Source organism: Anser brachyrhynchus (assembly GCF_964034855.1).
Source record: "Anser brachyrhynchus genome assembly, chromosome: 3".
Lineage (NCBI taxonomy): Eukaryota > Metazoa > Chordata > Aves > Anseriformes > Anatidae > Anser > Anser brachyrhynchus.
The window spans coordinates 25,568,223-25,580,540 of record NC_137696.1 but is presented as its reverse complement, the minus strand read 5'-3'; the positions used below and the strand labels follow the sequence as shown (position 1 = coordinate 25,580,540).

General features: G+C 36.4%; 1 protein-coding gene across 2 annotated transcripts in view; it reads left to right on the top strand.

The window, feature by feature from the left end:
- GPATCH2 (G-patch domain containing 2) overlaps positions 1–11,955 on the top strand; it is a 123,232-nt gene extending 111,277 nt beyond the window's left edge. For both annotated transcript variants that reach the window (XM_080585047.1, XM_080585048.1), the window contains exon 10: positions 8,284–11,955. In XM_080585047.1, coding sequence (XP_080441173.1) covers positions 8,284–8,453 — 170 coding nt within the window. In that variant the 3' untranslated portion in view covers positions 8,454–11,955. The remainder of the gene's footprint in view (positions 1–8,283) is intronic.
- The last annotated feature ends 363 nt before the right edge of the window (positions 11,956–12,318 follow it).

Below are 12,318 nucleotides of genomic sequence, written 5' to 3'. Positions count from 1 at the left end.
CAGTATTTGAAACCACTGTCCATGCAGAGCAAAAGACTTTTAATGTTGAACAGAGGTCATCAGTTCAGGCAGGGTCCCTTTCATATGGTCACCAGAGTAATGAGGAGAGTTCAGTAGCAAACTTCAGAAGAAAAGATCCACAATGCAACAAGAACTAAGTTTATACTGGGAATTTGCTAAGGAATTTCTTATGATATAGAGAAAAGTTGGAGAGAAGACAGAATTCTTCAGGCTCCACGCTCAGCCAATACAAAGTCCAGAAGAACCTTTCAGATCAGCAGAAGACTGTATGTGTATTTTCTACATGCTCTCTTCTCCCAAAATGCAAAAGATTCAAAAATAAATCTCCAAATGACTCTGGGAGTCTTTCCTAAGATAGCTGTTTTTTTCTGGCTGTGGAAAGCGTTCAGATCACCTCCTTTTGGACTTCACCTTCAAGAATCGTAAACCGTCTTAACAGAGAATATCACCAGTGCCCTTAAAGACAGTATTTAAGAAATTTCTGCTCAGAAAAAGGCTAAGCCTGGCTTTTTCAAGTTCCAAAGATATGTCTCATTAGGGGATTGTATGCATAAGACATAACTTTCAATGAAGCTGAGAGGTGTCAATAGGAATATTCATCCTCCAGGTGCTCAGTAAGTTCTGCTCTTTCTCCACTAGGTACCATAAAAAAAAATGGTGCCCCACAGAGAAGCCACCTCCATTTTACATGCTTTTTTGTTGGTGGTGTGTTTTTTTTTCAATCATCGCCTTTTCCATATGGGCTGATGCACATAATAGATGACCTGTTTCATCGTGTAAATAAAGGGCAGGTTATGAGAGGAAAATATTTTTCTCAGGCCCATTTAATATAAGATTCCTTTTTTAGGGAATCCTTCAAATTACCGGGGAAGAGTTAATGAAATGAGCAACACTTTATATTCCTAGAACTCAACCAATAAAAGTGGCACATGACGCTTTTGTCACCCTCCTTTATGTTGATACCAAAGGACTTTTCTCGACCAGGAAAGGTTTGGGAGTTAAAATATGCCCAGAGGAAATAGGTGCAGTTTTTTCTCAGTCAGTGTAACTTCTTATCCCAGGTCTCTACAGCAACCTCTTAGTTAATGGTGACTGTTTTTTCTCCCTCCTGAAGGAGTAGGGATCAGTGCTGCAAATAGACCTGCTATAGATTATGCAAAATCACATTTCCTAAGGATTTGTTAGCATGCAATTTACTTTTTGAGTAAGAACTTCGCACTTCCGTGTTTTGTTTTTCTATAAAAGCTTTGTGATTGGTTAGAAAAGTTTCTGACAAAAGCTCATAGATACCTGTAATACTCCAGATTCCATAAAGAAAATTTTCACCTTTCATTTCCACTACAACATGAGGAAATTTTGATTTTTTTATTGTCAACATATATCTTGACATTGCCAAGGCAAATTTCATGCCTAAGATTTGCATTCTGATGTCTTCATTACCAACACAGGGAGTGTTGCTGGCTATGTAAGTGACAGGATTACATTTTAAAGAGAGTGGATGAGATCCATGGCAAAGCAGTTTGCAGGATGTGGTTTAATTTTTATGTATTTCAATTGGAATGGGGTAATTCAGTGTCTTCCCAGATCTTCATTTTATTAGAAAGCCCTCCAAAACGAGAGTCATTTAAGTACTATTATCATCTCATGTATTTTAGCCAGAAGTCTAAGTAAAGTTCTCAGTTTCTTTGGTTTTGTTCTTCGCATTTATTATTGTGTACTACTTAGCAGAATAGGCGTGGGCCCTAATAAATAGGTAAATGCTTATTTAACCTGTAGTAATACATTATATAATACATTATATATATATATATATACATATACATATGAATATGCAGATGTATTTGCCTAGTTTTAATGAATTAATCTTCATCTTTATATTTAGTTTGACAGATGATAATACTCCAAACCACATAGGCACAGAAAGGCAATAGAAGTGCCTATTACCCAATACCTCCAGTATCCTGGAACTCCATCCCAATTTGTTTTAAGATCAGTTATAGCTACCATAATGGGTGTAGTCCTAATATCCATTTACTCCTCAATCTTTGCGCTGAAATTGATGATAACCGAGCTGTCCATTTGGAGAATATTATTGTGGTTTAAGTTCTTCCCCTGTGGGATTCAGTGCAGGGTTACAGTTCTTCTCAGAAAAGTCAGGGAACGCTTATTAGAAGGGAGCGATTTTGCTGTAAATTCTAGGTGTATTGAGCAGAATTTAGGAATGCTTCCTGGTGGAAACGCTTCTTCTGAAATGAAGTCTAGTGAGTATTTCTGTCAGTATAGTTGGGGAGTGAAGCTGACCCCATTTGGACCCAAGTTAAAAGACAGGCTCGAATTTCAAGAGATTACCTTTACCAAGGAATAAATGGGATTCTACTAATTCTGGCCTTCTCCAGCCAATGTTAGTAAAGACTGAATAGGCAAGAGGTACTTTACCCACAGCGTGGTCTGATAGAGCACGGGAGGGGAAGAACACCTGGAAGCCCAGCTCCAAGTGAACTGTGGTGCTAGACATGACCAGTTAAACCAGTTCAGTGTCTGACTTTTCATCAGTGTGTGGATTTACATCGGGAAGGTTGGAAATTAATATAAAATTTAGGGTCTATAGTGCAGGGAAGGATGCATCTATCCATGCTGCAATTATGCAACCATTCCTTTAATACACCCAGCAGTGGGGCAGTAGGAATGAAACTCTGGCAGCGCTGACATTAACAGTGTTGTGCTGTGACTGCTGGGTAGGTGTGGAGGTTTCCAGCACCTACTGAGGCTCCGACTCTGTCCTCTCTGCTGTTCTTAACACTGTGCCAGCTAGAGCAGAATACAGCGCAAGCTATAACTGGGAATATAATTATTCTAAGATTGTTCTTTAGACACAGTGTTTGATACCTCAGTGTAAAGCATACGTAAAAGTCTGGTCTAAAAATCAAATCTCAAATACTTAGCTAAATAATATGGTATTTTCATAAGTGATTTTTTTTATTATTTATGCAGCTATAGTATACTGAATTGTGAAAAACACTAGAGGTACTGATGTTAAAAATACCAGTATGGCTGTCAACTATGTCACATTGCTGACTTTGTACAATTATCCAAAACGGTTTTAAGCATCTAGGCAGTCTGATTCCCATTTTGTTAGAGAGAACTGGCATTAAAAAAAAAAAGATGCACTACAGCGACATGTTATTTTGATTACATTCCTTCTAAAATGTATTGTGTATCAAGATCAGTCCCTACTGTTCTGAGCTCATCTGTCTAGTGAGGAATCAGCAAAGAAAAAGAAGAGATGGAATATTAAATGCATTCAGAAAATGAGGGGGAAAGTGCACTAGCTTTTAAAGTGAAGCAGCATGTATCGTTTCGCCTTCCATTGGCTGTTTATCCAACATCAATACAACACTTTAGGAGCCAAATTACTAAACAAGCTGCCAATTAGGCTTGCAGTCAGCTGGATAGATTAGTGGCTAAGAGAGGCAGATACAAGATTTTCATCTCTTGAGCCAATTACGCAAGTGAATTACCATCCACAATGCTCCTTGGAAGATTTGAGGTAGAAAGACTGACTCTGCTGTGATAGACATAAGTGAGATCCAGGGTAGGGGGTAAGGGTTAGCAGGCCATGTATTGCAAAAATTACCCAAGCAAAAAGAGATCCTTCTAGGAAAGGATTTAAAGGATTTAAGGCTGCTGGGAGCGATAGAAGAGGAAATAATAGTTGTGGTATGCTCTGCAAAGGCATTGCTGTTCTACTCCCAGGTCTTAATCATATAAAAGAAAGATGAAAGGCCAAGACTATATTTCTGTACAGTGTCATTTTCTCAGAACTGTTTAAAAAAACATTTTCTTAACATCAAAAATAGTTTAGCATCCAGAGATTACTTCAGTATGCCTTCATTTGTTTCTTCCAGCTGGAATAAAAATATATATTTTTTTTTAAAAAAAAGCATTTTCTCAAATAAGGGTTATTTAAGAGATTGAACCTAGTCATGCTCTGATTTTATTCACCCCAATTTAAACCAAACATACTTGATGTTAGTCTTATCCAGAAATTGGACCATACAAATAAATATTGTCATAGTAATGGTTGATAGGGTCACAGTTCCTTTATTATTCTATAATAAATGATAACTTAATTGGTGAGCTTTTAAGTATTTTAGAAGAAGCATTTTTCAAATACAATGGATCTGTCAGATAAAAACTGTACATAGGCTCATTTGTTTCCTGCTGAGGATGTTGTACACTGGTGTAACATTGTTTCTTAAATATGAAGCAAATTTAAAACCTGAACTTTTGCAAGCTGTTGTATCCAAAAATGATTAAACAGATGTGGAGCCTGCAGCAGCATTAGACCTCTGATCTGATTTTAGCTTACAGATGGAATTAAATTAATTCATGGCAATCACTGTAAAATCAAGGGTATGGCACTGAATGCTAGTGTACTGTTTAACCAGGACATACCTGTCTCAACAGCTGTTAAGAAGAAATTGCATACTTTTATTTTTCATTGAAGCCTGCCTTTAATACCACCATAAATATCATATCAAAATTAAACAAATGCAGTGACTTCTTGGTTTTCACTTGCTAATTTTGCTTCTTCCTTCTCATAGGTACCATGTTCCGTGTATGTAAGGTCATATGCATAATAAATGTAGACCTTGAAGTACACCCATTCGTGTACACCGAGGTGTATTGCTGGTATTGTGATGTGAAGGGATGCAAGTGGAGGAATTTTACAGTGCTATCATTTCAAGCAAGCTGCTGTTCCTCAGTGTTAGCTCCTCACTTGTATAATGGCAACCACTCCTGCGTCCAGACTTAGCATCTGGTAGATCGGGAACCAGATTATTAAGGTTGCTAAGACTTTTCAGTCTGTAAAAAGAAAAGGCTCTGCACGGGGAATTCCAACAAATTGTTACTACAAAGACTTCCTTATAACTCCTGCAACACCACTAAACCTCATACAGCAATAAACTTAGAAACAGGCATCCCTGCTTTTTTGCTTAATACGATGTTGTGTAGTTATTTTTTGTGGGATGGCGCAATGGGTTGATTTTGTTCTTGCTCCTGGGTGGGTCGAGACTGAACACATCCCAGAGGTAGCATAGCCCTTTTCAAGGCCAGTGTGCTTGGACTATTCTCTTTAAAAGGGCCTACTGGCTAGTCCAAGAAGCGCCATGGGCATGAATTAAAAACTGAACTTGAAGATGAATATTACAAGGACAATTACTGATTTTAATTAGAAAGTGAAAGCCCAAAGCATAGGAATGAGGGTCAGGGGAATAACAAACAGTGTAGCATGATTTTTAAGAGCTCTTTTCCATCATGCAATCAAAGAAGCAAGGTTGTTTTTTTTTCTGTTTGCTCGTTGGCCATGGAATGGAGGAAAAGGGCAGTTATGAATACAGCTGTCCATATTCTTCTCACTCAAGTAAAATATTACATTACAAATTAACATTCCTGCAATTTTCATACATCATTTGAAAAATTTAAGACAGATGTAGATATATATTTAGATAAAAACTGACTCTACTGCAAAAGAATGTCCTGCATACATTAAACCTTTTTTCAGACTTTAAATAAAAGCTATCTATATCTACCTTATTTTCATGAAAGAGTAATTAGTCAATGTACATGCCCACAAAATAGGCAAGTTGGGTGGCTTTTTGGTTTTGCCTTATTCTTGCTGTTGTACAAAGTCTCCAATCACAGTATCCTTCAGACAGTGGACGCTGTTTGATTGTTTGCCCAAAAGTGAGTTGTGAAGCCAAGTTTATGGTGATTTCTGCTCTCTTCCTTTTTGTTAGAAATTGGCAAAGTGTAAGAATAAAACAGAAGGCTTCAGGGCAAGTCTTAGTGTTCTAACAGGAAATAGAAAAGTATGCACAGTGGAGTAAAAAAGAATTTTTATATACATTTTAGAAGCACTTTATATCTGTAAAAAACAAAAAGTATTCCAATTTTACTGTTAGTTACAGGAAGAAAAAAAAAACCAACCTATGTCAAAGAATGTCAAAAATAGAAAGATGAGTTTGTTAAATAACATGTTATGGTATAGATTATTCTTTCATATATCTTTTGTGTGAGGTTGCTCTGGATGTCCTGAGAATTGAAATTCATGTAGGAAGGTATATATTTTGCAGGAAAAAAGTCCGTGGGTTTTCCTCCAAATAGGGTAATGAAAAAAATTGTTTTTTTTTTTTTACTCAAGCTGTGCTTTGCATGCCATCCTAGCAGCATTTCTCTTTGTTGCTAAGCAGCACTACGAATCATTTAATATTCCCAATACTTATAAAATATACTCGTATCTTTGTTCTTTACTGCTTGGTGGATCTCTTGGATCTTTCCTTGGAAGTTCCCCCATTAATTGTCCCACAGACAGTGGAACCACATCCCATTTCTTACCAGGAGTCCTAAAGAGTAGACCAAAACGCGCTTCCTGGATTTTGCTTGTGAGGTTTTACCTTTACTTTTGTTGAATGGTAGCCTTTCTTCTTTTCACCATTTTTTGAGCTAGAAAGTATAACTAAGAAGGTTGCAAAGCCTGTGTTGTGTATGCCAGGCAGTGTCAGGGAGTTGTCTGTATGAAAATTGACTCTGCCTGTGGGGGCCTGAAAAGAAAGGAAGTCTTGGTCATTGAATTCTGTGCTGGTCAGTTCAAGAGGAACCCTCTCGGGGACAGGAGTCGTCTGACTTAAAAGCCTTTATTTTAAGCCTAGCATTAAGCATAGCTTCAAACTAGTATTAAAGGATGCCTTCTCTCAGTACGTTTCCCTTTTTCTTTGACTCAGGGACCGAGATGCTTGGAAGCTGCCTACCTTTCATGTGGCCACCATTTTGCTGAATCTAAACAGATCTGTAGTGAATAGTGCTTGAGTACTGTACATTCATCATCTCAATCACTATCAGGTTTTTAATATGCACCTCTCCTTTTGACCCTCTGTCTGTGTGTGGGGTTTCCACTGTGGGGCTTTGTTTTATTTTGTTTGTGTGTTAAATGAGGTTTTTCAGAAGAGCTTGTTCAACTTTTGTTGTGTTCCTGTTTAGTAAGTTAATATAACAATGAGCCAGCTGCTTGTCAGTAGTAAATACTTGATTGAAGACTTCGTGGTCTCCAAAAGCACAACACCATGGTCTCCTCCTACAGTATTTTTTAAAAAGTAGCATGCCAGAATAAGTAGGTAGAAAGTTAAATAGTTAATGTTTGAAGCTGGGCATGTGGTGAGTTCTGTTGTTCTATTATCAGGGGGAAGGAACGTGTTGAAAAAAGCTGAAAAGAAAAAACAGCTGCCTGTATAAAAAAGCTCATGTTAGTTCAAAAGCTTCATCACTTTTTAAAATTTTGTATGGTGTAACTCGTTAAGTTTTACTGCAAATTCTTGAAACAAATATCATTTGTATTCCTCATGGAAGACAGCTACATATGGGAAGGCTTATCCATGCATCATCTCCAAAAGTCTAGCTTGAGGATCTTGGTTGATGGGGGAAAAAACAGCTTTATAATTTGACATTCACATTTCTTTACGCTGTAGTCATAAGAAAATGAATCTGTTACATTATACTTGCAATCCTGACAATCTCTTCTGTAGTGTGTGCACAGCTTTTCTGAGATCTCAATTGTATAAGAAGAAACCCGTAAACAGCATTGAATGTTACTGAAAATACCAAAAAATAAAGATGGATATATTAAACATATGTTGCATCTTTAATAAAAGAGAAACTGTGTAAGGCTATGGCTGAATTTCAGAATTTTAGACCACCTATTTGTATCTTCTCTGTTGCAGCTGTAGTTGTTTAATCAAAAATATTTATCATGTTTTATTGAAAGAGATCTTGATCATTGATAAATATTGCTGAGAATGAAAAGATGGTTGTGACATTATGGTGTGCCTTGGCGTAGTAATTTTATAGGATGAGACATCTGGGCCATCTTGTCTGTGTATTGGTAGACTTGTGCAAGGGGGTACATGTTCTTCGAGACTGACATAAAACCCACTGTATTGGAATACAAAAGGGACTGCAACAATATTTGTCACATCTAAAAACTGAGCGAGACTTTAGAAACACTGAAAATAAAGCAAAGCCTTAGGCTGTATTATTTAGACTCATAAGCAGTGAGGAGGTCAACATGTGCAAAGACAGCCTGTTCTAGCAACCTATTAGATGAATTAGGAGAATAAGAAGGTTTAAAGCTTTAAGGGAGATTATCCTGCTATTCTCCACATGGCAGGCAGTGCTGATTAATGCTGTGTGTTTCTTTAATCTCAGGGTTTGTAGGTGAAAACACCCAACCAATCCCAGAAAACAACATTGGAAACCGAATGCTTCAGAGCATGGGCTGGACTCCTGGCACAGGCCTCGGACCAGACGGCAAAGGGATAGCAGAGCCAATACGAGCCATCCAGAGACCAAAAGGACTCGGACTTGGATTTAGCTGACAGAAATACACTCTGGCTGCCAAGTAAAAGTTAAGATCAAAAATAATTTAAAAAGACAAGAGAAAAAGTTGCTATCTTGTGTTATTCATTATGATCAGCAGATCCAGTTATTCTCTTCTCAAAGATCACTGAAGTCTTTGTGCTTCACATCAGCTACACCAGCTGCAAAGTACAGGCACAGCAGCAGAACTGGCGTTTGAATCTAACTTTACAATGGTGCTAAAGTGTATGAACACTTGTACTTTTTTATTTTCTCCGGTCTTAGAGTTTGTATTCAGCATAAAATTCAGTACATTCACTTCTTTTCATAAAAGCTTCTGACACAGCAGGTTTTAGTATCTAAGCAAATTTTTTTTGTACGTATAATTTCATCTCAAGAGTCTTGATAAGATTTGTCAAGGAAAATGGAACTTTATACAGCTATTGTGTTTTCCCCCTTTTCAGGCAAAATTTCCAAACCTAATACTTCTAGTGTTTAACAGTATTTGAGGATAAGCTGTCATTTTGCCCATAAGATATACACGTTTCCAACTGGAAGGTGATATGGTATACAGTTTTGTGTAAGAGTATGAAAAATGGTTTTGTCATCATAGGAATGCCATTCCAACATCATTATCTGGCAGTGTATCACAGTCTTCCACGTTCAGGCTCAAAAGTAAACCTTTTATACTTGTTTTTACATTCACAGGATTATCTTTTTTCAGCACATATTTAAATTTAAAGTTTATTCTGAGTTTGGATTTCTATTTATATCAGTAATCTTCAGTGTGTCCACATTTAAGAATAATTTCGGCTTTGAACCTGGAAATTGTATTTTAAAGATGACTTTGTCTTTGAGTGTTTATATACTGGGGTTTGGCATATTTTAAACAATGCAGTCAGTGTTCAGCGTTCGTTTTGTGGTCGTGCTGTTCTGAGTGAGCCACAATCTTTAATGGTTATGAAGAAACAGAAAAAGGACAAGGAGAAGCAAGATTAGAGTGGAGGAAAGGAAGGGAAAAGATACTTTGGCATCTCACAAATCTAAGCTGGCAATTTAAAATCAAGAGGGATCATTAAGTGTTTTAATCAGTATCCTAATGTATCTAATGTCAGCAGAAGTAATTTCATTAAGCAGTAACCAATCAAGCTCCTAGGGCACTATTGGTCTGCAGTATAAAACAAATTCTACTTTAAAATTAAATGATAGGGCTGAAGAAAACTGTTGTTCAGATGGACTAAGGAGAAAATCCTGACCCTGTTGTAGCAGTTGGCAATGTTTACCCTGTTTACGCAGGGAACAGGATTTGATTTTTAAGTCTTTTTTTCTTCCCCTTCTGTGCTGCCGGACTGCTTAGAAAAATATTTACCTCTAGATGCTTGCAAAGATGACTCCTTAGGATAAGAGGAGCACAGCTTCCTTCATGTGACTGTGAAATATAGTGATGAATTTTAAGAAGTATTTTTATTACTTGTCTTTTTCTCAGCTTCACCAATTACTTCCACAAAGATAATGCTAGGAAAAGAAAAAGTAGCAGCATTATAGCACTGAATTTGCTTAAAAGTAATGTTCATCCTTTCCACTGTGAGTGCTGTCAGTTTGGGAACATTCTTTCACAATTACCTAGAGTAAAAGATTAGTACCTAACATTGTTTTTAATGATAGCTGAATGCACATGTTCTCTGAGTTTCAGAAGATCTATTGTTGTTTGAATCCCTGGTATCATTGTGTGGTTTTACCTTTTGACGCGATAAGAAATTTTAAACAGGGTTGATATTTATAATCAACAGCAACTTTTATGGAAGGTTTTGGGGCATAGCTTAATGTAAATTAGCCACCTCAAATATCTCTTGCACAACCAAACTGAGTTAAACACATTCCATACCCAGAGAATTTCAGGGCCACGTAATTGCAAAGGGCCAAGAACCTGGAGTTCTGCAGACAGCAGAGGTGCTCACTTCTGTAATTGTTTTTTGTTTTTTTTACAATATTGAATTTATGTGGCACACTCCCATTCTTTCAATGCAATGTACTGCTAGGGCAACTGAAGACCTCTTTGTCTTGTACACAATCAGAAATTCCTTCAAATATTTTGCAACATGTGAGTTAAGGACAGGAAATGAATATATTAGACCTAATTATTCTTGCTCTATATGAAAAACTGTAAAGGAATATTGATTCTCTCTTAAAAATTCATTCTTGTTCTTTGGTTACAACTCCAACATATCTTGGGTAGGAAATTTTAAGTATGGCATATGTAACACTGAGGTATTTCTGTGCATTTTATCATCATAGTAGTTCCTCGAGAAATCAGTCTGCAGCTCCAAAAGTACTTGAAAATATTTCCTGTTTTATGAAGATAAGAGGAAAATAATGGGTACTTGTTGAGAGAAAACCTCTTTTCAGCTTTCAGCTCTATTCATCCATTCAAACAGATACACTTGAGCATAAAAATAAAGAGCCTTAATCAAAGAATTATTTAGTAAGATCAGAAATCTTAAAACTTTTTGGTTTATATCGGTGTTAGAAATGATTAGACGTTAAAACTAGTCACAATGATTTTGGTATGGAGATAAGTAAACCTTTATTTTCCAACAGGTATTCCTATAGATGCCACAGCTAACAGTCAGCTTCATCTTGTAGAAGCTGTAGAAGAAACTGATTTATTAAAATATATTAATCTAGCGTTCCAAGACATTTTAATGTCACATTAAAATTCCCATTCAGACTCACACCATCATTTTTCTGTTTTTCCACAATCTCACAGGAGTGATTTTAAAGATATTCCAGTAGTGTAATTGTGCACAGTTAAAGCTAGTGTTAAGAAACAAAACAAAAATGCGTCACTTTTTGGTTTTTTCTTCTTTTTTAAGCCACCGCAGTGTTAGTTGGCTTTGAAACAAGTCAAAGTACTTGGATTTTTTTCCTTCAGGTTTTTCCCATACCTAACTTGCAATCATACTATGACACGTGCTATAAAGCTGGCTCACACTATTTTAAAATACATATAAAAGTATTTTCAGATAATAATTCCTAATGGCTGTGATACTGAAGGTTTTTATGCCTACATAAATAGATATGGAATCATCTTGTATCTAAAAGTTACCATCACTCACCAGGTTCTTTCATTTAGGTGTTTGATTAATTGGTAGTTCAGCTGTTAACATAATATTCTGCCTATGCAGAATGTTTAGTAAAAAGAAGACGCATACAATATTATTGGCATTGCATTTTGTTACATGTTCATTGTGTTTCAGTTCTGTGAATTAAGCCATTAACTGTTAATAAAAGAAACACATGAGCGGTTTCTGGCAGAATCCTGTTTTTAAATAAATATTTGTTGAAGTCAGAGAAGCATTATCAGTATGCTTATTTTAACAAGTTTGTCCCTGCATCCATCTTTCTGCAATTAGGTCAATAATGGGTGTAGAATGGCAGTAAATAGCTAATAATATGTATAGAATGCTTTGCTTTAACAACACAAATGCAAGATGAAATAAAATAATAAGACTTCATTCTTCATGGGTTTTGTATGTTCTTTTCTTTGAACTGCTCTTTTTGATAGCATTGTTATTGCTCAGGTGAATGCAAAAACTTTGTTTCTGAAAATATCATTAAGGTTGCTAATATCTTATCTTAGAGAGTTGTACCTTCTTACTGGCATTTCTTTTCTAGGTGGTTATTATCCAGCATAAAATATTACACTACAATGTCACAAAATGCCTTGTTTAAAGTGTTTGCAGTACTCTTGTTGTTATCATATTCTTCTAAGACATTTAAATACAAGTCTTTAAGTATGTGTATACTTTGATAACTGTAACAGGACTGTGTGCTCTCTCTTCAAGCAGGTCTCCAAAACTATTGCTCCTCAGAGGAGAATTCACA